Source organism: Zosterops lateralis (assembly GCF_965231275.1).
Source record: "Zosterops lateralis genome assembly, chromosome: W".
Classification (NCBI taxonomy): Eukaryota; Metazoa; Chordata; class Aves; order Passeriformes; family Zosteropidae; genus Zosterops; species Zosterops lateralis.
Genome location: NC_139801.1, coordinates 18446072 through 18473697, shown reverse-complemented (window position 1 = coordinate 18473697; position 27626 = coordinate 18446072). Strand labels below are relative to the sequence as shown.

Genomic DNA, 27626 nt, shown 5'->3' with positions numbered 1-27626 from the left:
TCCATTTGCTCATAAATGCTCCTTGCCTTCTTCCATAAGGAAGAGGAAATTTTACCGCCCACCCAAGCAATATTATAAATATAAAACATTTATTTTGGTATTTTAATTTGGTATTTTCCTTTTTTGCTTACTATCAAATTTAGAAAAATTTGAATCAAGTTGAACTTTTGATACAGATCACTTATTATCAGAGAAGGAGCCTCATTTTCTAGTTTCAAAATGTTAACTAAAAGACATTACCTTTTGACCATCTTTTGCTTTTTACCCTGAGGGAAGTGTAATGGAATGACTGTAAGGAAAAAAATAAATAAATTATGAAACACCAGTGCAAGTAACAGCAGTAAGATGTAAGAGCTTTCATTCACTCCCCTCTCCAGGGTTATCACAGCATCAGTGATCACAGGATCTCCCTTCTGTCATTTTTCTCTTACTACTTACCTCAACATCATAAAGAAAACAAAACTCTGCTAAATCTGCAAATTAAAATCACTTTAAAGAATATTAATTACAATTGCAATGAAACCATCAAGGATTCTTTGCATGAATAGCTGTGCAGTAGTTTGAAAACTAAAGGTATAAACTCCCATGAATGAGCTGATAAACTGACAGGTATTTGAAGCTTGTTGCATCAACAAAATAATTATAAAAATATGCATTCAAAAAGAAATATTCACCACAAATACAAAATGCTGAGCTCAATTATGTGTCAAAATCACACTCTTCCCACCACAGAAACAAGTTTTTTGGGTTGGTGGTTGACAGAATAAGTCTCAGGAGAAAAAAGAAATCCTTTTTTCTTTTGTGGCAGCATTAGAAAATTGCTACAGATTCTGAAAAAAAACCCCATCCTAAAAGCATCTCTTTATTTAAACCCAAAACCAGGGATAGCACTCAAAAACTGGTAAGGATTTGCCTCCAATGTACAAATGTTTAAGAACTCTAGAAAATAATCAGGTGAAAACAAGACTCCAGCTCCAGAGAGACAAAGATTTATTTTAATTGAAAGTAGCAGAAGGAGGAGTGGGTTTGGACATCCACAGCCCTGTTTGTAAATCTGGTGGGATTTAGCCCTTCACAAGTGGAAGGTTTTGTGGGGACTCCAGAGATCAGCAGCTCCTGACTCCTGAGGGAGCTGGCTCAGAGGGCACCAGCTCTCTGTGCTCTCCTGACCTCAGCCTGTCCTCCCATCCAGTCCCAAGACAGGAATGTTCCACAAAACATGGTAATTCTGGCAGGGAAAGCTAACCTAAAAATTCAAGCTCCACATTCTGAGAGATAAAAGAACCACTATAATATAATTAACTTGGTGGCAAACACCAGGAAACAGAACTCACAACTCCAAATGACTGAGTTGCTATGGGAGACAGACAGATGATGGAGAACTCACTGGAGCTGTCAGCATTTCAATTCTTACCTCGAAACCACAACACAGGGCCAGAGTCAGAGTGCACACCCTGCCACCTCCACCCAAACCCAGCACAGTGGAAATGAAAAAAAGTGCTATAATTGAATGGATGCTACATGGAGGTAAATTAAGGAGATCTCAGTGTAATCAGAGGGTAGAAGAAGTGCTGTCACAGAAACACTAAATGAAAAGTAAAACAGGTTGCTTGTACCTCCACTGGTTTTAACCTCAGGAGTTTTTATGGAAAGCTATTTAGAACTGAGTCATTGCAGCCACAGAAAAGTTTGGGTTGGGAGGGACCTTAAAGCTCATCCCATTCCACCCTCTGCCATGGGCAGGGGCACGCACCTTCCATAGACCAGGTTGGTACAAGCCCTGTCCAACCTAATCAGTGTAAAAAGTGATAAGTGAGAATGAAGAACTGACATTCTACAAATGAAGGTTTGGTTGTTTGTCCTTTGTATGAAATAATTGTAAAATGCTAAATAATAAAATACTTTTTTCAGCTATTTTCCATTGAAAACGGAGCACCTCAAAGTTAGTACCACAAAAAAAATTGAAAATCTTAATCTCCAACCTCCCTATCATAATATTGGTACTATTTAAATATTCTAAGAGTTTTAAAGCTTTTCTTTACCTTCAGGGTAAGCCTCCCTCCAAAAGTGCCTTCCAGCCCAAAGTGGTGTGCAATTCTCCTCCCCAAACCATCACATACTTCAGAACACACACTAAGGTTCCTAAACGTAACTGAATTCCTAAATTCCTAAACTTGACTAAAAGTACTGCAGACACACTGATCTGCTATGGTTGCAGCAGCCAGTTTCCTCAACATGGAAATTATTCCTAGATTTTTGTTTTCAGTTCTTTCAAGGTTGGGGATATCTTAAGTATCTTTTTAAAATATGGCAATGAATTGAACAGCTGAGGAGTTTTTTGCTCATTTAAAGCACATTTATAAATCATTACCTTCCTCATGGATGTATTTCCTGGATGGTCAATGGCAGAACTTGCATATCTAGGACAGACAGAAGAAAGATGTCAAATAACCACAGGAAAAAAAACTGAAACTGATTACATAGTGCTTACAGACACTCTGTGGATTTCTAAATATAACCACAGCATCCTGCAGCACAAAGTTCTGCAAGTTTTTGCTACAGGATGCCACAGATACCAAGAATTGACACTTTAAAATGCAAAAATACTATCTCTGATGTATGTGAGTTCTGTAAAGACTGGAAGAACAAAGTAGGGCAGCAGCACCAGAGGCCATCCCTCATCCAGTGCAAACAGTATTGGCCATGATGGAAATAAGACACTAAATCAGGGTCAGATTCTTCTGATATGGCACAGAAATTCTTAAAGACACAATTCCCCTTCATGCTCTCAAAAGTCAAGAAAAGGAAAATCCTTACCACTGTGGATGTTTTTGTATATGTCATGTAAATAGAAACAGAATGAAGAAACTGGAAAGCAATCCAGGAGAAAAATTAAAAAGGAATAAAAGGATTGTGCACATTTTTAATATATTGCCAAATTCTGTTGGTCATAATAACAACAATTCTTTTAAGTCAGTGAGGCAGGAAGTGGGATTTTCTCATTTGAAGATTTCCATTTTTAGGAGAAATCAAATTTACCAGTAGAAACAACTTCTGCATTGTGAGTTAGAAACATCTATAGTCCTGAGGCAAAGGAAATTTCCAGCCTGCAGTGAAGGGATGGAACACATAATATTGAAATTAAATTCATGAAAGTTAATAGGCAAGATTCCCTTTTATCGTTTTTTCAGAACTTGGATTAATATACTGTTGTGGTTTGAAAGCAAAACAAGTGAGAGGCTCCAAGTCAGAGATACAATTTAATAAGAAGAAAGGTTAACAGGTAAAAAAAAAATAAAATAAATGCAATAACACAAAGGATCACTGACAGAGTCAGAATACAACCTGAGCAGGATGGTGGAAGCAGTCCAGGTGAGGTGCTCTTCCTGAAGCAGTGATCCTGTAGAAAGGTCTGGTAGCTCTGGTCCTCTGGGAATCCAGTAGGTAAGGGCTGCTTGCACTGTCCCACATACCAGCTTATATCCAGGTGAGAATGCTTGGCTCCTCCCCCTGGGCAGAGCATCTCGCAATGGGATGAGGAGTTGTGAAGTGGGTCCTTGATGGCCCATTAAACCGAGATAACTCCTGGAGGGAGTTACCTGTGAGTCATGGGCAAGGCATTGATGGGCCATTAGCAGAAGACACCCCAAAGGCAGGGGCTTGGGAACAGTAAAGCACTGCCCCACTTGTTTAACAGTTCATGAAGATGGTGATAGAATAAATACGTTGTGTACATCCTACACTGCAACCCAGGACACAATCCACCCCTTATTCTATTACCATCTACATCATATCCAAATCAATATATTCTTACAAAGATATGCATACACATAGAGAATAAAATGTTACACACTGTTCTCACTTAAAATTAAGTCTCCCTGTGGTACACAATGGCTTTCCCCATCTTTCTGCATTACCCACCAAGTGTGACCAGGTCCTTGAGCAAAGACAATCCCACGGATGGGTCTGCCTTTTCCTGAGGTGGGATTAATCCAAACAGTTTTCCCTAAAATGCCTTTCATATCTACTGCAGGGACTTTATCTCCATCCACTGTGTGCAAGGGTTCAGACTGGGCAGGACCACCTCGATTAATAGACCCTCGGGTGTTGACCATCCAGGTAGCTTTGGCTAAGTTCATTTCCCAATACTTGAAGTTCCCCCCGCCAAGTGCCTTCAGGGCAGTCTTTAGTAGTCCATTGCACCGTTCAACTTTTCCGGCAGCTGGTGCGTGATAAGGAATGTGATATATCCATTCAATACCGTGTTCTCTAGCCCAGGTGTTTATAAGGCTGTTTTTGAAATGGGTCCCATTGTCCGACTCAATTCTCTCAGGGGTGCCGTGTCTCCACAGGACTTGTTTTTCCAGGCCCAGGATGGTGTTCCAGGCAGTGGCACGAGGCACAGGGTAGGTTTCCAGCCATCCAGTGGTGGCTTCCACCATGGTCCGCACGTAGCGCTTTCCTTGGCGGGTTTGGGGAAGGGTGATGTAGTCAATTTGCCAGGCTTCCCCATACCTGTACTTCAGCCATCGTCCACCATACCACAGAGGCTTCACTTGCTTGGCCTGTTTGATTGCAGCACAGGTCTCACAGTTGTGGATGACCTGTGAGATGCTGTCCATAGTAAGGTCCACCCCTCGGTCACGGGCCCATCGGTATGTCGCATCTCTTCCTTGATGACCAGAGGCATCATGGGCCCAATGAGCTAGGAACAGTTTTCCCTTGTGCTGCCAGTCTAGATCCACCTGTGATACTTTCACTTTGGCAGCTCTGTCCACCTGCTCATTGTTGCGATGCTCCTCATTAGCCCGGCTCTTGGGTACGTGCGCGTCCACGTGTCGAACCTTCACGGTCAGTCTCTCTACTCGGGCAGCGATGTCCTGCCAAATGTCAGCGACCCAGATGGGTTTTCCTCTGCGCTGCCAGTTGGCCTTTTTCCAGCGATTCAGCCATCCCCACAGAGCATTAGCTACCATCCACGAGTCAGTGTAGAGATAGAGCCTCGGCCATTTCTCTCGTTCAGCAATATCCAAAGCCAGCTGGACAGCTTTAAGCTCTGCAACCTGACTCGACCCACCTTGTCCCTCAGTAGCCTGTGCAACTTGTCGTGTGGGGCTCCAAACTACAGCCTTCCATTTCCGGTTAGTGCCTACAATTCGGCAGGAGCCATCAGTGAAGAGAGCGTATCATCTTTCAGTCTCTGGTAGCTCATTATATGGTGGGGCTTTTTCGGCACGTGTTACTTGCTTTTCTTCTTCTTCAGACGATAATCCAAAATTCTCACCTTCCGGCCAGTTTGTTATAACTTCCAGAATCCCAGGGCGATTTGGGTTTCCAATACGGGCGTGCTGTGTGATGGGAGCAATCCATTTGCTCCATGTGGTGTCAGTGGCGTGATGCGTGGAGGGAACCTTTCCCTTAAACATCCACCCCAGCACTGGTAATCGGGGTGCCAGAAGCAGCTGTGTTTCAGTGCCAATCACTTCTGTGGCAGCTTGAACTCCTTCATAGGAGGCCAAGATCTCCATCCCTGTGGGAGTGTAGTTGGCTTCGGAGCCTCTGTATCTTCGTCTCCCGAATCCCAATGGTCGGCCTCGAGTCTCCCCAGGCACCTTCTGCCACAGGCTCCAGGACAGACCATTGTTCCCGGCTGCGGAGTAAAGCACATTCTTCACATTTGGTCACGTCCTGACTGGGCCAAGGGCTACTGCGTGAGCAATCTCTTGCTTGATCTGAACAAAGGCTTGTTGCTGTTCAGGGCCCCAGTGGAAATCATTCTTCTTGCGGGGTAATCAGGTAGAGAGGGCTCACAATCTGACTGTACTCAGGAATGTGCATCCTCCAGAAGCCTATGGCACCTAGGAAAGCTTGTGTTTCCTTCTTGTTGGTAGGTGGGGACATGGCAGTGATCTTGTTTATTATCTCTGTGGGGATTTGGCGATGTCCATCTTGCCACTTGACTCCCAGGAACTGGATTTCTTGAGCCAGTCCCTTAACCTTACTTCGTTTAATGGCAAAACCAGCTTTCAACAGAATTTGGATAATCTTCTCTCCTTTCTCAAAGACCTCCCCTGGAGTGTTCCCCCATATTATGATGTTGTCGATGTACTGCAGATGTTCTGGAGCCTCCCCCTTCTCCAGTGCAGCCTGGATCAGCCCATGGGAGATGGTGGGGCTGTGTTTCCACCCCTGGGGCAGTCGGTTCCAGGTGTACTGCACGCCCCTCCAGGTGAAAGCAAACTGGGGCCTGCACTGTGCTGCCAAAGGAATGGAGAAGAAGGTATTGGCAATATCAATGGTCGCATACCACTTTGCTGCCTTGGACTCCAGCTCGTATTGAAGCTCTAACATGTCTGGCGCAGCAGCGCTCAGTGGTGGCGTGACTTCATTCAGAGCACGGTAATCCACCGTCAGTCTCCATTCTCCACTGGACTTACGCACAGGCCATATTGGGCTGTTGAAAGGTGAATGAGTCTTACTGACCACCCCTTGGCTCTCCAGTTTATGAATCATTTCATGTATGGGAATCACAGAGTCTCTGTCAGTGCGATATTGGCGGCGGTGTACTGTTGTTGTGGCAGTTGGTACCTGTTGTTCTTCGACTCTCAGCAGTCCCACAGCAGAGGGGTCATCTGAGAGACCAGGCAAAGTATTCAACTGTCTGATGTTTTCTTTCTCAACTGCGGCTATCTCAAAAGCCCAACGATATCCTTTCGGGTCTTTGAAATATCCATTCCTGAGATAGCCTATGCCGGGAATGCATGGGGCCTCTGGTGTTTTTGCCACTCGTTTCCAGTTAAACTCACTTGAGCCTCTAATACAGTCAGTTCCTGGGACCCTCCTGTCACCCCAGAAATAGAGATAGATTCTGTTCCTACATACCTTGATGGCATCAGGGTACATTGGGCCCCAGTGTCAACCAACGCCGTATATTCTTGTGGGTCAGATGTGCCAGGCCATCGGATCCACACAGTCCAGTAGATCCGATTGTCCCTTTCCTCTTCCTGGCTAGAGGCAGGGCCTCCATATTCCTGGTCATGGCATACATTGTTCTCCTCCTGTACGTATGTTTCTGAGGTCCCTTCCAGAGGATCAGTCATATCATCATTCCTGTACCGTCTGGAGTTCTGAGAGACTGGGGCAACCTTGATCCTAGATGGGCTTCTTGTGGTAGGTGTTCCTCTTTTCAGTTCACGTACCCGGGCTGCTAAGGAGGAAGTGGGTTTTCCATCCCACATCTTCATGTCTTCTCCATGCTCTCGAAGAAAAGACCAGAGGTTACCCCACGGTGTGTATCCTCTCTCCCTGGCTGGGGGACGCCTGCTCCTAATGGCAGAGACTCTCGTCGGCTCTGGTGAGATATACTAAATTTCTTCCTTAAGTTCTTTTTTCAGTTTCTGATGGCCTTCTTCAATCAAGCTCTGGACTTGCTCAGCCAGTCTTGTTTCCAAAGATGAGACATGGGTACGAACTGGGGCGGTGACAGTGTCCTCATAAATTCTTAATTTATTAGCCAAGACACCCACCTTGTCCTCACCTTCCCTCCATTGCAGTTGCCAGGTAATGTGAGTACATCTCTGGTCCAAGCTGTGCAATTCTCAACCACATCCGTGATGTGCACTGGACATCATCTGGGCTTTTAAGAAATCTCTCGTTTTCTGAAAAAATGATCTCCAGCACAGCCAATTCCCTCAGGCGTTGGATACCTTGTTCTATTGTGCTCCATTTGCCTTGGTGCACTTGGAGGTCTTCTTTACAAAGGTATCTGTCTTTCACACTTGTTAGCAGTCGCTGCCAGAGGCTGAGAGGTTCTTGGGTTTTCCCAATCCCCTGGTCAATGACCACATCCCGGGACAGCGATCCCAGTTGCCTGGCCTCAATTCCATCCAGAATGGTGTCATTGGCTGCAGCGTCCCAGATGCGGAGCAGCCCAGTCAGGATGGACTCGTTGGTCTGGTGGGTGAATTCCCTTCGCAGGTCACGCAACTCACCCAGGAATAGAGAGCGAGTGATGATCTCTATCTCTGTCTCTTCTGCTGGCTGCGAAGGTCCTGCTGCATCCTCGTCAGTCACTATGTGGACTGATTTGCTTCTTGACTTCTTCTTCTGAGTGGTGGCAACTGCTACTGGTTTAGTTTGTTCCAGTTCAGTGACGGTTTGTGTGGAGATGCTGACGGCACCTTTGGTTCCCTTCTCCTCTGCGATGGTCTGTGTAGACGTGGACACTGTTAATTCACTTTTGGCTTCTTTCTCCTCTGCAATGGTCTGTGTAGATGAGGACACTGTTGCCTTGCCTTTGGTTCCCTTCTCCTCTGTGACAGTCTGTGTAGACGCTGATGTTGTTTCTTTGCTTCTCTTTCCCTCTTCCTCTTCCTTACGAACATGCTGCATCACACCATGTAGTGTTTTGATCCTAAGCATGGTACGGGCTGTGCAGAGAAGACAAAGCAGGACTAACAACATCATATTGTCCTTGGTATCAAGAGGGTACTCAATATTTTCAAAAACTGCTGTGTTATGCCTGAAAAGCTGGAAAAAATCATTCTTTACTCCTCCCCACAGGGGCTGGGTAAGATTGTTGAGGCCCCAGATGTAGCATCCTAGATCCGAAAACGAATCCAAAACTGGGTATATATTTTGAATGCTGTTCATTGCCTTGGAGTTTATCAAGCAATGGACATAATAGACCAATAAGGCAATTTTAGTACCATACCCTGGTCTACGCAGGAGCATTAAGACCGGCAGATAGTGCCCCATGTGTGGAAAAATATAGAGAGATAGGTATAAGACACATGTAAGCATGTTGAGCATCATAGCAAACAGGTGTCTTCTTCAATACAAAACTGTAATTCTGACTTTTTTCAGTGCCTCGTGCCCCACGTTGGGCACCAAAAAATATGTCGTGGTTTGAAAGCGAAACAAGTGAGAGGCTCCAAGTCAGAGATACAATTTAATAAGAAGAAAGGTTAACAGGTAAAAATAAAATAAAATAAATGCAATAACACAAAGGACCACTGACACAGTCAGAATACAACCTGAGCAGGATGGTGGAAGCAGTCCAGGTGAGGTGATCTTCCTGAAGCAGTGATCCTGTAGAAAGGTCTGGTAGCTCTGGTCCTCTGGGAATCCAGTGGGTAAGGGCTTCTTGTACTGTCCGAAATCCCAGATTATATCCAGGTGAGAATGCTTGGCTCCTCCCCCTGGGCAGAGCATCTCACAATGGGATGATGAGTTGTGAAGTGGGTCCTTGATGGCCCATTAAACAGAGATAACTCCTGGAGGGAGTTACCTGTGAGTCATGTGGCAAGGCATTGATGGGCCATTAGCAGGAGATAGCCCAAAGGAAGGGGGCCTGAGAAGAACACTGCCCCACCTGGTTTCAACAGTTCATGAAGATGGTGATAGAATAAATACTTTGTGTACATCCTACACTGCAACCCAGGACATATACACATGTAGCATTTTGGATTTATTTACCTGGTCACAGGAATGCCTTTTTAATCACCTCATCTGGATCCATGATTTACATTTAGGTTACTAGAACTTCCATCTCTTATATAATATATTCTTGTTACAACGAGTAAATTCTCACTGCAGATTAATTACTGAGTATTTTGTAGTGAGGTTTGAAATCCCTGGCTCAGGTCTCTGCTCTGGGCTGTTGATGCTTTGAGCAACTCAGGTGCACCTGTAAATCTCTGCAGCCTCTGCAGTACAGGTGCAGCTGAACATGGAACGTTGACAGAAAAATGTCAAGATTGAAAGTTATTTTTAAAATGTTCATCTCTTCTGATCTCTCCGGCATTAACTACAACAACAAAAACATTTCCAAGGCACACCACTCTGACCGTGATTAGAATATTCTTTAAGTATTATTTACAAAGACAAAATGTGTTATGAGAATGAACTTGAGCAGTGTTTCCACATGAAAGCTAAGTAAATATTCAGAAAAAGTGTTTATTCGAGTAGCAGCTGTGCCACATGTGAATGATGCAGTTTTTCTGCCTCTCTCCCCCTTGCAGGCCTGGCTGCTGAGTGAAGCAGAGATCTGCACCCAGGTCTCCACAGGGATGTCACAGTTACATGACACACCTGTGGCCAGAATCCACAGGTATTGAGGCTTCCTATGACTGGAAAAAAACTTCTCCTCAAGTGAAATGAAGATCAAAGATCACAGAGAGCCCTGCTAAGCACAGAGTCAGGCATTTGTCTGCGGGAAAGCTCAGCCGTGATTCCTCACTGGGTGCCTGTTACCTCCTCATCATCTGTGAAACAACCTCCAACAGGGCAAAGGCTCCTGGTAAACAGGGGAACAAATCAGCTGCTGCTCAGGGACAGGCAGCTCAGCTTGCCCTCCTAAAACCTCAGTGCACCCATGCATCCAGGGATTCCACCTTCAGCTGCAACTTCCTAAGTCACGACTCCTGCTCAGGAGTGAGGTCACAACCTCCAGCCACAGGAGCTGTTAGGAGAGCTCAGATTTATCTGCCAGCCAGGGCAGGTCTGTGAGTGATGGACAGTGCCTTGTACCGAGGGATGCTGGTGGAAGTCCTGCCCTGTGCACAGAGCTGGGCCAGGTGTGAGGTGTTCAGGTGCCAAGAGTTTGGAAGAACCCAGAGTTGTAAGGCAGAGATCCCTCATTTCTGCTCTTCTTCAGGCTGTGGCAGAGCTGCCAGGCTTACTCTACATTCTACTTAGCAAATGAGTTAAAAAAGGTCCATGTTCACAGGGACATCCTGCAGCCTCGTAGCTCTCACAAAGCTGCTGGAGTTTCCAGCATGTGTTCCCTGCAGCCTGGGGGACGTTCTACTACCTGCAAGAAACAACTTCCTTCTCCTTGGCTTTTTTAAAACAAAGGAGGCAATAATAAATATCACAGAAGCTGTATAGGTCTGTTATAGGGAATGTACTGCATTTGATAATTCGTGCTGAAATAAAATAATGAATAAGCACCAGTTCTGGGAAAACTAGGCTTGCATTTCAGGTTGGGTGTCTCCAGCAAGAGAATAATGGAAATCAACACCTGAAAGAACATTCCCGGCCCTGGAGATGGGCCATTGACAATGATTAATCAAGGAAGAGCGAAACCACATAAGACTCAACTACTCAACCCACCCAATGCAGCCTTCCCGGAAAAAATAATCAACTCACCGACTCTGCTCAGAAACCTATTCAGAAGGGAGACAGCCTCAAAAAAAAGTCTCAAGAATACATCATCCCAGAATAGTGGACAAAAGATCTAGCCTTGGGGGAAATAAACTGCATAAAAACTGGACTCTTGGAAATGGGATTTGTGAACGGGGGAGGACTGGTGCGATAGAGGCCTGTCCATACGTTCACTCAGTTGCCGACCCGGGATCGGAGCTGCCTTTTTATCATGGTTTTCCGTGTTCGCTGTTACGCAAAAAATAAATTATGTTTTTTAATTTTATTTTTGCAAATCCAGCTGTCTCATTTATAACAGGTCCCTGTACGTTAAAATCACAGAGTCACAGGATGGTTTGGGTTGGAAGGGACCTTAAATCCCACCTCATTCCACCCCTGCCACAGGCAGGGACATCTTCCACTATCCCAGGCTGCTCCAAGCCCCATCCAACCTGGCCTTGGACACTTCCAGGGATGGGGCAGCCACAGCTTCTCTGGGCACCCTGTGCCAGGGCCTCCCCACCCTCACAGGGAAGAATTTCTTTACATCCAACCTAAATTTCCCCTCTTTCAGTCATTGAAGATAAAGATATTTCACCCACATATGTCAATCTATCTACACAGTTTGTCTTCTGGTCCCCAAAGCCTAACTCTAGGGGCTAAATATCTGAGAAATGGATTTTATTTTGGTTTAAGCTGTTTAAATTACTTCAAGTAAGGTTATTAGGAAGGTGATATAATTCTGCCTCTCGAAATATTTTTAAACATATTGAAAAAGTATAATATGGTCATGTTTTGGGCCTGAAATAGAAAATGTGTGGGAGAAGAATTCTTTTATAAAAGAATATAAAAGCTATGAAAGTTGGCCAAAATTTCATCAAGTCATATGTCCCTGGAAAGCATCTCTTGGCAGGTGCCCTGTCCTGTCCACCAGGGAGGTTCCATCATTTCAATGTCCCTGCCAAACTGAGCATGTGAAACCCACTGGGAAAAATCAGGCGCCCTTGGCTCTGGGAAGAACAAAATTGTTTAGAAGAAAAAAAGACTCCTCTGCAGATCTTCCTTGTGGCTGCACCAAAATGTGGGTGTGGAGAAGAAAATGAAAACGGTAAGACATGTGGCTGTTTCTGGGAAGGGTATGGGGTTTCTTTCTGATGCAGAGAAGTCAAGCAGGAAGGACTCGAGGGAGGGCAAAGCCAGGCAGAAAATAAGGAGAAACAAGTGGGAGAGAAGAACAGGACAAGAGAACCTCTAAAGGGGTTGGGAGACTAAATGAAAACAGTCAGATTTACAGAAAACAGGTTTTCAAAACTCAGGTGCAAGAGGTAAAGACAAAAGGTGAAATGAAGTTGAAGTAAATAAAGTTAAGACTCCTGGTTACATGTTGAAAGTTTAAAGTCTTAAGAACTAATAATTGTATCCTCTTGATTGTTGTGTAGCAAATGTATCAATGTTCCAAATAGTTTGTACTCCAGGCCCCAGTTTTTCACCTTTTGAACTGTATGCTCTTTTTCAAAAACTCTTTACCTCCCTTGAGTCAGTCTCCACTGCTCCCCCGCCGCTGCCGGCCCCATGCCTGCCACCACCGGCCCTTCCAGCTGCATGCCCTCCTGCATTTCCGGCCGCATGCCCCCCGTCTACTTCTTGCTGGCATCTGCTGCAGTTACCACCCCATGGAAATCACTGAAAACCCCCATGAAGCCTCGCTGTGAGCCAGGACCTAAATTGGCACCGAAAGTCCCCATCCGAGACAAACCAACGCAAGATCCAAACCCACAAAAGACAGTACTGAACTGGCTATGCCCTAAAGTGTTGGCAGACAGTTTTCTGCATCTCACTATAACTTGGAGGGCACCTGAGAAGGGGGGATACCCCTGGATCGGGCCGGCCTGAGTGAGTTCAAGGATATCTGTGAGGGCGGACTCCCGGCTCTGCAGTAACAAAGGCTGCAAAGCCGAATTGCCCCTCCTCTTCAACGGTGGACCAGGAAGAGCAGCGGCGGCTCAGACCATCCCTCGAGCTACCCCTTGAGAGCTGATCAATAAAGGCATTTTAAGGAGAAAACATTGTCTCCTGCCCATTTTTAACAATTTGGGGAGCTCGCCTGGGATAGGCCACGCCCAGAAGAGGACCAGGACGGGAAGGCACCGCCCGACCTTGGATCTCCTGGACAGCTGGCTTCCTGGACCAAGAAGACGACAAAGCATGCTAGCCTCGAGGGACACCATTGAGGAGCATCAGGTAAGTATATACCCAGTGGCGGGAGTGGAGATGAGCGAGTGTGTGAGAGGGAGGCCAGACCCCCGAGCGACTGCAGACTCCTGAGTACTGTGGGCTTGGACTCCCGAAAGGGGCCCAGCCGGGGAAAAGGAGGAAGCGAGTGAGACATCTCCAGGGGCTTAGGTGCCCTCCTCCTGATGTGCGGAGGCTGCTTAAGGAGTGAGTGGCACATCATAGGGTGAGTGGTGCTATAGGTTTCCCTCTAGACCTGTAGGGGTAAACTGCCCAGGTCACCTCAAGCGTGCGGGGAGGCCAGGGATGAATGTGTGAGGCACGCACCACATCGGCACAGGTTAGAGGGGTGGCTAGGAAGGCTAGGCTGCCCCCAGGGCCTGCAGGGTGTGGGGAGAGCAAGGGGTACTGGCCAAGGTTACTAGCTGGAGGTAACTGACGGGGTACAGGAGAGGTCACACTGGTTGGGGGTGCCCAGGAGAGGGGTGCGCTTTCCGAGTGTGGAGAGTCTGCATTGGTTGGGGGTCTTTTGGGTGCGCTTTCCGGGTTTGAGGGTGTCGTACTGGTCGGGGGTACCCAAGAGAGGTGTATGCTACCGGGTACGGAGAGGTAGAACTGGTCGAGGGTGCCCAAAAGACGCTGTCCAGGTGCAGGAGAGTGAGTTAGGGAAGTTCCAAAGTGCGAGGAACTTAACAATAGGGTGTATGGGTGAGTCGCACACTGTGTGTCTGAATCCTGGCAGTAAGTAGTAACTGGAACCTGGGCCCAGGTTGACCGGCCACTTACGGGGATTTGCCTGATGTACAGGGGTGAAAGAGGGTACTGGCTGGGGTGGCGGCTGAAGCCCTAAAAGGGGATGGGCAAGATTCAGGCCACTGACAGGTGCCAGGGGCTGGCTGTAGCAGGTGTCAGGACCCTAAGGGCGGGTCATACAAACTGCTTCCAGAGCCCACGAGTGAGTGTGAATTAATATTAGTTGTCTGATTGTATTTGAGTGAAAGCACTTTAGGAGATTTTAGTTTAAGTTACCAAGTGAGAATGGGTACTTGGATGAGTAAGCCAAAGGATGTTGAAAAGCAGGAGAGAGGGAAGATAACTAATATCCCTCCAGAAAGCCCATTAGGAAAAATGTTAGAACAGTGGGACAGGGAGGAGAGTACTAAGGCTTTAAATAAAATCAAAATGATACACTATTGTGTGGAGGTATGACCTACTCTAAGTCTACCTGGGGAATGGCCATGGCATGGAACAACTGACCTGTGGATATGCACTCAATTAAATCAACATCTGAGAGCCTGAGGGGATATAGAAATAGAACAGATACAGTATGCTGCTTGTTGGCAAAAACAAAGCACTAAGAGGGAGAAAGTAAAGATCTGTAAATTACGAGGGCAGAAAGAAAAAAGTAATAAGAACAAGGAAGAAGAAAATAGCCCTATTTGGGATCCACTCAGGTATTTACCTCCCCTCCTGCTTATCCAGATATATCCCAGGTTATCCCTCAGAGCCCTCAAGCTCCACCTGTAAACCCCTTTCGGCATTCCCAGACTGTAACCCCTGTTTCTCCTCCCATACCTTCGGCCCCACCTATAAGTCCTCCTCAACTTCCTCAAACTGATTCCCCTATTCCTCCCTCCAATCCTCAGACCTTACCTGCAAATCTCTCCTAGTCTTCCCAACCCAGAACCCTTGTCTCCTCCCTGACCAGACCTTCAATAAGTCTCCCTCAATCAAGTAACAACCCCTTCTACTCAACAGTAATACCTCCGGTCTCCCCTAACAGTAGCCAGATTCCCTCTCCCTTACCATCCATTGTTCCAGCACCACCCACCAATTGGGAACTGAATTTGCTCACCTCAAGCACAGAGCCTTCCTCCGAAAATAATCCAGGAGGACCTTGCTATAACACCCGATCTAGAGCTAAACTTTTTCCCTTGAGAGAAGTTCCAATGGGTGGAGCTGCCGGAGGGGTGGGCTTTGTAAATGCCCCCCTGAGAGCCTCAGAGGTTAGGAACTTTAAGAAAGAACTGGAGAACTTAGTAGAAGATCCAGTAGGGATGTCTGAACAAGTAGACCAATTCTTGGGTCCCAACACTTTTACGTGGGCAGAGCTGAATTCTGTATTTAAGATTTTGTTTAGCCCAGAGAAAATGAGAATGATTCAAACTGCAGGGATACAGATTTGGGAGAGGGAGAATAGAATGGGCCCCCCAGGTGATCATAAACTACCAGTAAGCGACCCAAGGTGGAACCCAAATAGGGAAGAGGACAGGAGAAACATGGATGATTATCGAAATTAGATGGTTAAAGGCATCAAAGAGTCAGTTCCCCGTAGCAACAACTCAAAGCTCGCCTTTGATAGTATGCAAGGGAAAGATGAGACCCCGGCCATGTGGCTAAATAGAATAAAGCAGAATTTCCGGTTATATTCTAATATTAACCCTGAAAGCCCTGAGGGCCAAGTGCTACTTAAGACCCAATTTGTCACCACGTCTTGGCCCGATATTCGGAGGAAATTAGAAAAGATGGAGGATTGGCAAGAAAAAGGAATAAATGAATTGTTAAGAGAAGCTTTAAGGGTTTATCTAAGAAGGGAGGAAGAGAAAGCCAGAACGAAAGCAAAAATTATGGTAGCTGTGGCTAGGGAAAGTGTGTCCAACCAGGGTCCACCCAACAGAGAGGACGGGAAGCCAGTAAGAGGGAAAAAGAATGTTTTACCACCCTGGGTAACCCCTAAAAAGCAAAGAGAGGATCAGAAGTGTTTCTACTGTGTGGAAACGGGGCACCTGAAAAGGGATTGCCAGAAGTTATCTCTTGATGAGGCAATCAAGGAGGAGCAAGACGCATTGGAAAAGCTATTAAGGGGGGAAAGTAAGGAGGATTAGGGGTGTCATGTGCTCTATGCACTAGGGGACCCAATGTGCCACCAAGAAGAGCCCATAGTAAATTTTAAAGTGGGTCCCCAACATGAAGAATATGAATTTGTAGTAGATACAGGAGCAGACCGATCCAGTCTTAATAAGCTCCCAACAGGAGTAACCTTGGGAAATAGAATGTGTGAAGTAACAGGAGCGGAAGGAAAACCATTCAAAGCATTAGTAATTGAAAATGTTGAAATCTGAGGAAACTCGTGACAGACCATGTGTGACTATTTATTTACCAGATGTGGAAAGTAATTTACTGGGAAGGGACTTGCAAGTCCAGTTGAGGGTGGGGGTTATCCCAGAAAAGGGAAGGATGGTAGTGGGGATCATGAAACTGACCACAGGAGACCTGGAAGAGATAAACCCAGAAGTCTGGGCAGAGGGAGGAAAAAGTGGCCTCCTTGATATTCCACCAATAAAAGTAGAAATGCAGGCAGGAATCCCTCCAATTCGGGTGAAGCAATACCCGATATCCCCAGAAGGAAAAATAGGGTTGGCATCGATAATTGAACAATTGATCAAAGAGGGCATTTTAGAACCATGCATGTCCCCCCATAATACACCCATCCTGGCTGTGAAAAAGGCAGAAGGGAAGTATCGGTTAGTCCAAGACCTAAGAGAAATTAACAAGAGAACTGTTACCAGGCATCCTGTGGTTCCCAACCCCTATACCCTTCTAAGCCAAATCCCCCGAGAGCATGCCTGGTTTACCATCATAGATCTAAAGGATGCATTTTGGGCATGTCCCCTGGCAGAAGAGTGTAGAGATTGGTTTGCATTCGAGTGGGACCACCCAGAAAAAAAGAGGAAGCAACAGTTAAGGTGGACTCGTTTACCCCAGGGGTTCACTGAGTCACCAAACTTATTTGGGCAAGCCCTAGAAAAATTATTAGAACAATTTACCTCCGAGGAAAAAGTGCAAGTTTTGCAGTATGTGGATGACCTATTAGTATCTGGAGAGGACCAAGCTAAAGTGAAAATTACAAGCATACAGCTTTTAAATTTTCTAGGAAAGAAAGGACTAAAAGTATCCCAAAAGAAATTGCAATTTGTTGAATCTGAAGTAACATACTTGGGATATCTAATTAGAAGAGGATACAAAAAGCTGAGCCTCGAAAGAATTACTGGTATATTGTCTATACCTGCCCCAAAAACTAAAAAAGACATAAGAAAACTCTCGTGTCTCTTCGGATACTGTAGGTTATGGCTAGACAAGTACACCCAAAGTGTAAAATTCCTCTATAGTAAACTGACCAACCCAGAGCCTATAGAATGGACAGAGGAAGATGAGGAACAACTAAAAGAATTAAAAGATAAATTGTCCACAGCACCTGTCTTAAGTTTACCAGATCTTAAAAAGGAATTTGACCTATTCGTAAATACTGAAGAGGGAGGTGCCTATGGAGTAACTCAGGAGTGGGGAGGGTGCAAAAAGCCAATAGCCTTCCTCTCCAAACTATTGGACCCAGTAGCAAGGGGGTGGTCCACCTGTTTACAAGCCATCCATGCAACCGCAATGCTAGTAGAAGAAACTCATAAGCTGACCTTCCAAGGAAAAATGCAAGTACACACACCCCATGATTTAAAAACTATCTTGAGCCAGATAGCCCCGGGATGGATAACAGATTCCCGGATCCTTAAATATGAAATCACCCTGGTGAACACTAAAAACTTAGATATAACTACCTCCAGAAATTTAAACCCAGCCCAATTTCTCTCTGGAGAACCCTCTCCAGAGTTAGAACATGACTGTTTAGAACTTATGAACTTCCAGACCAAAGTGAGGGAAGACTTGGAAAGTATACCCCTACCATATAGAAGACAGTTGTTCACAGATGGGTCTTCAAGAATAATAGAAGGGAAAAGGGTCTCTGGGTATGCAATTGTTGAAGGCTCAAACACAGAGGACATAAAAGTCACAGAAAAGGGGAAGTTGCCTTCAACGTGGTCAGCTCAGCTTTGCGTGATTTATGCATTAAAGAGGAGACTGGACTTATTAGAAAAAGACCGAGGAACAATTTACACAGATTCAAAATACACATTTGGGGTTGTCCATACGTTCGTAAAAATTTGGCAGGAACGGGAATACTTAAATTCCAAAGGAAAAGATCTGGTGCACAAAGATCTAATAAAATTAGTATTAGAATCCCTGCTAAAGCCCATAAAAATAGCAGTAGTGCACATAAGGGGGCACCAAAGAGGGAATACTCTAGAGGGGAAAGGGAATCAATTAGGAGACCAAGACGCAAAAAAGACAGCCCTAAATTCTGAAGAACCAATCAAAATTCTAGCATTAACCAAAGTTTCAGGGGAAAAGGATAAATACAGAACCAACGTATAGTGAGAAGGAATTAAAAGTGATAGAAGAACTAAAAATGCATAAAGGGAAACAGGGAGAGTAGTTAACCCCTGATGGGATAAAGTTTCTAAACAAGCCCCTAGCAAGGGAGATGCTAACTGAAATCCATAGATTAACCCATTGGGGAGCCCAGGGGTTATGTGACCACTTCCTAAGAGAAAACTTATGTGTATGGTTTAACAAAGGCCGTAACCCAAGGATGTGTCATCTGTCAGAAAATCAACCAAAAAGTAATGGGAGGGGTCACACCTGGGGGAAGAGAGCCAGCTTTGAGACCGTTCCAAAGTGCCCAGGTAGATTTTACTGAAATGTCGCCTGTTCAAGATTATAAACACCTTTTAATAATAATTGACCATCTCACCCACTGGGTGGAGGCATTCCCAACAAGGAAAGAAGCAGCGGAGGTGGTGAAAATCATCCTGGAACACATAGTCCCTCAGTATGGGTTAATCAACAATATTGATTCAGATAGGGGACCCTACTTTACTGCTAAAATTTTACAAAAAAAACAATTGAAGCACTGGGAATAAAATGGAAACTCCACACCCTCTGGCATCCCCAGAGCTCAGGGAGGGTGGAATGGATGAATAGGACTCTCAAGAATGTGTTGACCAAATTAATTGAAGAAGCACAGCTAAATTAGCTCAGATGTTTGCCTCTTGCCCTTTTGCGAATAAGAACCAGGCCCCGATCTGACATAAGGGTTTCCCCTTATGAGATGATGTTGGGACTTCCATTCTTGTTAACCCCCTATAACACTGGAGGTTACCAAGAAGGAGAAACTGGAACCCAGAAATATATAATGACAATTGGGAAAACACTAGAAGACCTCAGAAGAAAAGAATATCTTCCCCAAACTTCTCCCCTTGACTCAAACATTCACCAAATTAACCCTAGGGATTGGGTATTAATTAAGTCCTGGAGTAGTACTCCATTGACCCCAAAATATGAAGGTCCTTTCCAGGTGCTGCTAACTACCCATACCGCAGTCTGAACACAAGAGAAAGGCTGGACCCATGTTACCCGAGTAAAAGGACCAGTGCCACCTCCGAACAATCTGTCAAGTCCAAATCTTCCGAGTAATCCTCCCAAGTGGACTGTTGTTCAACATCCAGATCCTTTAAAAATAACCCTCAAGAGAAAACAAAAAACCCAGTGAAGGAAAAACAACTATATAAGTCAGATACCTATACAGGACATTTTAGTATTACTGTTTGTATTAATCACTGAAGTTGTAATATTGTTATTAAGAGTTTGTCACTGAAGTTGTAATATTGTTATTGAGAGTTCATGTCAGTCATTGAAGTTGTGGAGTTGTTATTAAGAGTTTGTTGCCTTAGGTTAGTATAAGTTATAGTACTGTTATTTTCAGTTAGTATAAGTTATCAGAAAAGTTATAACAACTACTAGTACCGAATACTTATTAATAGAAGATCAAAAATTAGGAATCTCTCATAGAGCACACCCCAAGAAAGCTAACTAAAATTAACAGCCAAGTGGGACTGTATAGAGAAAAGAACTCTGAAGGCTGAACCTGAGAAGCTCCTAGACCCAGGAGGCAAGACCAGGTGAGACCAAAGGATGGAAAAGCTTCATACTGGACTCTTGGGAGGACTGATGATGGTCTTGATAATGAGTAGACCTATAGAAGGAGCTTGTTCAAAGTGCTATTCCCCCATCTATGACAGGGAGAACTTGCAGTCATTAATCAGAGTTTATACCAACGCAAACCCCACTTGCTTTGCTGTTTCCCAACTCTCAAACTGTCAGGAAGAGAGAAAACAATACTGGATCACAAGAAACACTGCCACCTTTAAGCAGTGCTTGACTGGAGAGTGCCCTATAAAAGAATGGTTTTGCCTGAAAGAAATAAGTAATTTAGAAGGAGTCATAGACCTCAAAGAAGAAAAACCACTAACTATAAGAAAAACTGAAATAGGTGAACCCCTCAATAAGAACTTGTTTATTGATTTGATAAAAAGAATAAGTTATAAGGTAAACATTACTAATTGCTGGATTTGTGGGAGTACCCAAATGTCAGATGTATGGCCCTGGAAGGAAATCAACCTAACCCCTCTAGATATCTTGCAGTGGAAAATCATGAAACAAAAACCCCTAGATAACAAAAAGAGGGGAAATAAGCAATGGGACCTAAAGCTTAAAATAGTTGGAGAAAAATGCATAAAGAGAACTGGGAAATGGTATAAAACATTTGTAGGGAAAATGGCATGCAAAAAGTCCCTAATAAAAAAAGATTTAAGCCAAGATTAGATTCCTAAGAACCCCAACACCTATTGGGCTATTAGAAAAAGAGAGACTGAGTGCATTTATAATAAAATCTATCAGTTACATCAATGTAATGAATGGAGAATTAACCCCTTTTGGGGAATTAGAGATATATCAAAATGCTGGGAACACCTTTTTGACACCGAAAACACCTCATGGAAAGCCCCAGAGCATTTATTCTGGATATGTAGAGATGGAGCTTGCACACATCTTCCTGGAAACTGGACAAGTAGCTGCGCTGTTGGCATCATCAAACCTGCTTACTTCCTGTTGCCACGTGAATCCAAAACCAATCTAACAGTGCCATGATATAATAACCTGAGAAAGAACAATAAACAAAAACAAACTGTGATTGATATGAGCAGTTCTCAAACTTGGAAGGGCAAAGTTTAGACCCCGGAAGAGATCATAAAAACATACGGGCCAGCCACCTGGGCACAAGATAGGTCCTGGGGATACAAGACTCCCATCTCTATGTTAAACTGGATTGTCCGATCGCAAACAGTATTAGAAGTTATATCAAATAAAACAGTCCTGGCCCTAGATCATATGAGCCATCAATTAGTCCAAACAAGAGCAGAGGTATACCAAATAAAATTGGCCGTAGACTATTTGCTAGCAAATGAAGGTGGCATCTGTGGGAAGTTTAATTCATCAGAGTGCTGATCTGAAACAGATAATAAATGTGATAAATTTGGTGTAAAAATTCGTGGATAAAATAATAATCAAATGTATAATAAGAATGATGTTAATAAACTGTAAAGTCTAGTAGGTAGAAATCTGTATCCCCAGTCTCCGCGGCTCCAGTTGCGAAACAGGACAAGGACCATCAGACCAAACAAAGACGCTAGCCAGCCCCGATAAGAATCGCATCCTTTCCAATGCAAGGAGAATTCCTTCTTGAACGGCGAAGCAGAATTCATCAACGTCCTGGCACGATATGCACACTGGAATCAACATAAGACTGGCTGGTACAATTGGCATAAGAAAAGACCTTCCCGGAACGGATCAATGGGACTTGGCAAATCCGGGAAGGCCATTGAGAAGAAATTTGGACTATTTGGCCCATCCTGGACACCTGGACTGCCTCAGGGCAGAAAAATCCTATAAAACGGTGGACTGAGAATCGTTCGGGGTGGATTTGGGCAACCTGTACCCTGGTGTGCAGACCCCTCATCCACCTGGCGCGGCGCTGCTAATTTCCTGTTTTGTGGTTTTCTCTTTTATTGGTGATTGATATCGTGTTATTAATAAATTGTTTCTTTGTTAATCCGATATTTGCCATTGCATTTATAACAATAAATATAAAGTAATCCAAAACATTTCCAAAGGAAAAAGAAAGGTTGCATATGTAGGCACCCAAGAGTGGACACCTTTAATTAATACCAATTGGTGGGACAATTTTTGGCCCCTAAAAGGAGCCTAGTGGAAGAAGATAGGAATCATAGCTTTAAGTGCAGTTGCAAGTCTCCTCCTTATCCCCTGTATACTCCCCTGCCTGATTCGAACCATAACCTCGACGGTACAGGCACGCCTTCAAGTTTCAAGAATCAACCCCAAAAAGCCTGCAAATATACTAAAAGTAACCTCTAATGCAAAAGAACTCGATAAAGCAGAAAAAAATCTATAACCAATATCAAGAGTTATAAAAAATATATTATCAAGAGTAAAAGAAATTGATGCGGGTCAAAACCCAATCAAACAAAAAGAGCGAGGATTGAAGTGAATAAAGTTAAGACTCCTGGTTACATGTTGAAAGTTTAAAGTGTTAAGAACTAATAATTATATCCTCCTGATTGTTGTGTAGCAAATGTATCAATGTTCCAAATAGTTTGTACTCCAGGCCCCAGTTTTTCACCTTTTGAACTGTATGCCCTGTTTCCAAAACCCCTTACCTCCCTTGAGTCAGTCTCCACTGCTCCCCCGCTGCTGCCGGCCCCATGCCTGCCACCACCGGCCCTTCCAGCTGCATGCCCTCCTGCATTTCCGGCCGCATGCCCCCCGTCTACTTCCTGCTGGCGTCTGCTGCAGTTACCACCCCATGGAAATCACTGAAAACCCCCATGAAGCCTCGCTGTGAGCCAGGACCTAAATTGGCACCGAAAGTCCCCATCCGAGACAAACCAACGCAAGATCCAAACCCACAAAAGACAGTACTGAACTGGCTATGCCCTAAAGTGTTGGCAGACAGTTTTCTGCATCTCGCTGTAACTTGGAGGGCACCTGAGAAGGGGGGATACCCCTGGATCGGGCCGGCCTGAGTGAGTTCAAGGATATCTGTGAGGGCGGACTCCCGGCTCTGCAGTAACAAAGGCTGCAAAGCCGAATTGCCCCTCCTCTTCAACGGTGGACCAGGAAGAGCAGCGGCGGCTCAGACCATCCCTCGAGCTACCCCTTGAGAGCTGATCAATAAAGGCATTTTAAGGAGAAAACATTGTCTCCTGCCCATTTTTAGCCAAGTTATTACTTCAAAAGAGAGCAAGAATAATCCATTTCCCCCCAGGTAACTCTGGACAGGAGGCATGCTGCAAAATGAAACAAAATATTAATATTTAAATATTAATATGTTTAACCTCCTGTAAAAGCAAACCTCCACTCTTAGCTGAGGTGATGAACTGCTGGCACTGGAGGGACAGGACTGTCTGTTGTCAGATGAGGTGGAATTTCATCTGTACCTCACTTTAATCTCTAACAGTGCTGCTCCATTTGGTTAAATGCCATTTTAACCATGCACAGCACACCCAGGGAAACAGCAGCAAATGGTCACCACTATGGCTGCCTTTCAACTGCATTGTGACGTTTAAAACATATATAAAGAGGTTAAAATGCTGTCAGCCCTGAAAAATCAAGCATGAGGTGGTCAACAGCTGATAGTATTGCACCTCAGACTTTTATCTGTAATTCAGGGATGTTTATAGCACTGAAGGGAATCAGCAGCAATTGTAAATCCTTTAGATTGGTCAAAGCACTCTAAATCTAATCAATTATTCAGCTTCTTAAATAGGTTTAAGCCATATATGGAATGAAGAAACATGAAAAAGAATAATTATAGATTACATCTAAACTTAATTAGAATATATGATGATACAAAGTAGCTGTTGCTTCAAACATTCTTTTACTGTGACTTTTGGATGCAACATGAAGATATTTCATCAGATAAACAGCAAAGAAATGAAAGAAAAAAATCACTGTTTTCTTCATTAGAATAAATTGATTCAATTCAGACCTAAAGGCCAAACTGAAGACCCCATTCTTAATATCTATCTACTACAAACCACAAATATAAGCAGTAATCTTGTACAGACTGAATTAGATGTAGATGTTCATTGACACATTCTGTCTGTTACCAAAATTGTGTTAGACACACATTATGTTTTTCGTCCTCAGAGTGAGTCTGAAATACTGAATTTCAAAAGTAAAAAAAGCAAATTGGGAAACATAACAGTATAATTTTCCCCTCTATAAATATTTTATAAACTTTTATCTGAAGAATGTTTTAAAGCTTTGTAATTTATATTTATGTTTGATGTTGGCCAATGAACGTTTACTAAATGATATCAGCACTGATATCTTTAAACCCTGAAAATTTATTCCTCAAATACTGCAACCAAGTTTCTAAAAGAAAAGAGTTTAATTCACAAACATAACTGTGTATATATTTAAATATAGAATAACAGAAGTAATTACCTTTCAGTATCTCCACTGACTGTATCTGCTGATCTCTGTAGAAGAAAAGTAAAGAGCGTTAAGCACAACTAAAGACCAGACTTCCTTGGTGCTTTGAGCACAGTGAAATGAGTGACAGAGGTAAACCACAGTCATTCTGCAACTCTAAAGCAAAGGAAATGGAACACTTATTTCAATTTCCAGCTAAGAGGTATTTTAAAATTAAGATCATGCTTAAAACAACTTGCATCTGCACTTATAAACTAACTTCAGATGCTGTGTAATTGTGATCAAAGCTCTTTAAAATAAGGGTGCTAAATTTGTTGGAATGTTTGCAAAAGTGTTAATATTTGAAGGGGAGTTTAAATGCAAAGAACAAATATTGCAATATAGAATACGGAATTTCAGAAGGACAAACTTTCTTTGACATTGTTCTTACCCAGCTTTATATAACGATTTACCACACTGGTTATTCCTTGGAGGTCTGGAAATGAGCCTGTCTTTGTGGAGTAAGCAGCAGCTGATTCAGGGTTAAAAATGAAATCTTCAGATAGTTTAAGCTACTTTAAAACAAGTTTTATGATGGAGGATTTTTCCCACAGCTAATAACTGAAATTTACAAAAAATGAAATAACAACACCCCCAACACTCCCCCCCCCTCTACAAATAGGCTGTAAAATTCATATGTATTTGTTTATAAATGCAGAAATCTGCACTTGCAAAATCTTTGAATTTCTGGATAACCAAATAGGAAACTGATAATTTTAGTAAGTACAATGTTTGTGTTTTAATGCCACTACTTGAGGCCTGCAGCAGATGTTTGATCACAGATAATACTGAATCACGCATGAGTTCAGAGCACAGAAACAGAAGGGACAGGAAGTTTGCTGGGGCTGTTGCATCACAGGGCTCTGCACAGGCACATTTTGGACAAACACATTTTGACACCTCCTCCTTCAAGAAGTCTCCCTTGCCCCTGGGGAACCCAGTACAGAACCAGTTATCAGCTTTTGGTGAGCTTCAGCTAAAATATTTCAGCAAATGTGAGGAGCAAAGATGATCCCACTCAAAGAAGAGGCCTTATCTGATGAAAAATAATGAAATGGTGCCCTTACACTAAAAGCCCAGAGTTCTCTGACACTCCTTATCAAAACCAGGCAAAGGCAGGAGATCCCCACTGAGTGATTGAGTACAAAAAACCCTAACAGGCTTTCCTGAGAGCCATAAATGCCTCAATTCTCCTCAGAGTATGCTGAAATGTAGCCTAGAGGATTTTAAAAATTGAAAATACCCTGTAGAAATACTCACATTTTCTCAAAGCAGACTGGAAGGGTTAACAGTGCACAGCTAAAGTAAAATATCTGCTTGAGAAATGTTGCTCTGGTGCTGAAAATACACTGCTAAATACAAATGAACCAGTCTGAGCATCCCTGGAAATACTGGGGACAGCCCAGGAAAATATTGTGTGGCCAAGCGAGCAAAAGAACTTTGACAGCAGCACTACCCATGCTACTGTTATAAAAATAGAATTTATTCCTACCAGAAGGCTCAAAGCTTTCCTTTTCTTATCCCTCTGACTTTGAAGGTTCCTAATTTTATCAACTAAAAGTGGGACTACTAATTCAGTCAGAGAGTCCCATTCTATTTCCTAATTTCCTTTTCCAAAAATGCTCTCAAACTAGAAGCAAAATGTTTCCCAGTCAGGGTTTATTCCCTCTCTCCCAAATGGGACCCATTCCATGCTTTCTTCCCTGACAAAGCTGAAATAAACCTCCCTCACCCTGCTCTGGCTGCTCTTTCCAGGACTTGAATTACAAATTTTCACTGCTATAAGAACTCAGTTATTTATTTCCTTCCAAGAAAATGCACAAAAACTGTCGTCCCTGAATTTCTTGGTTTCAAGCGTTTGAGTCTTTGCAGCAGCTTTCTCACACTGCTTCATGTAAACAATATGTATTCTTAGAAATTATCTGTATGTTTTGCATTCTTGTTCTCTGAGAGAGAACTTGACTGATGGTCATATTGACCAATGGAGTCAGGAGGTTGTAACCTCTTTGGGCCAATCTTGGCCCTCTGTACAAAATGTATATAAGCCTATTGGAGTCAGATAATAAAGAGCTTTCCATGATTCACCAAGCTGCTGCCTGCTGTCCTCTGTGAGGCTCCACTCCCACGTCACAACGTGTTGCACCTCTAAGGGCAGGGGTAACATCTGGTGACCCCGGACGTGTGAGAAGAGGGTCTCCTGTCGCATCTGGTGACTCCTCCATGTCTGGACTGCAGCTGAGTCGCATCTGGTGACCCCAGACGTGTGGGAAGACGGTCTCCTGTCGCATCTGGTGACCCCTCCGTGTCTGGACTGCAGCTAGGTCACATCTGCTGACCCTTTGTGTCTGAACGGCACATCTGGACACTGTCCGTGTCTGAATGGACTCCTGACGTGGGAGAATAGGTCACACCGGTGACCTCCGACTGCGAGAGAACTGCACGTCGGTGGACCTCTGTGCCCAGTGAGAGACTGTAGCTGCTCTGCCTGAGGCAATCGTGGTAAGAGATAATGATCTCTAAACCCTCCTCAGATGAGGAAACCCTCATGGTGGACCTTTGCCTTGAGGTCCTGTGGAGAGAAGAAGTCTCCTTTCCTGGAGATGCTCTCCAGAAATTGTTCTATTATGCTAGAACTCATGGGTTTTTTTGCAGCCTTGAAGAAGTTTTTTCTATAGCAGAGTGGAAGTCTTTGGGCGACTATCTGCTCCAGGTTTTCTTTGCAGATCGCAGTGTGAAACTTTTGAAACTGATAGCCACCTGGACCAGGCTGGAGAAAGTGCTGCCTAAATTGCAGCCTTCCAGCTCTGAGGACAGCTCCAGCCCCATCAGGCTGAGTGCCAGGGAAGACGATGGAGTAATTCCTCCTGTTCCTGCCCCTCGGAGACGGGCGGGACAGCCGACCCCCCTTCCTCGGAAAAGTAGCAGCATGGCGGGAAGCCTGCCTGCACTCAGCGCACCAGCTAAGG

General features: G+C 44.1%; 1 protein-coding gene across 1 annotated transcript in view; it reads right to left on the bottom strand.

Moving 5' to 3' along the window:
* LOC310922088 (connector enhancer of kinase suppressor of ras 2-like) overlaps positions 1–27626 on the bottom strand; it is a gene marked incomplete at its 5' end in the record, with an annotated part of 327314 nt that overhangs the window by 25886 nt on the left and 273802 nt on the right. Inside the window, 3 exons of the mRNA XM_083882408.1 lie at positions 241–289; positions 2372–2420; positions 24634–24668. Coding sequence (XP_083738534.1) covers positions 241–289; positions 2372–2420; positions 24634–24668 — 133 coding nt within the window. The remainder of the gene's footprint in view (positions 1–240; positions 290–2371; positions 2421–24633; positions 24669–27626) is intronic.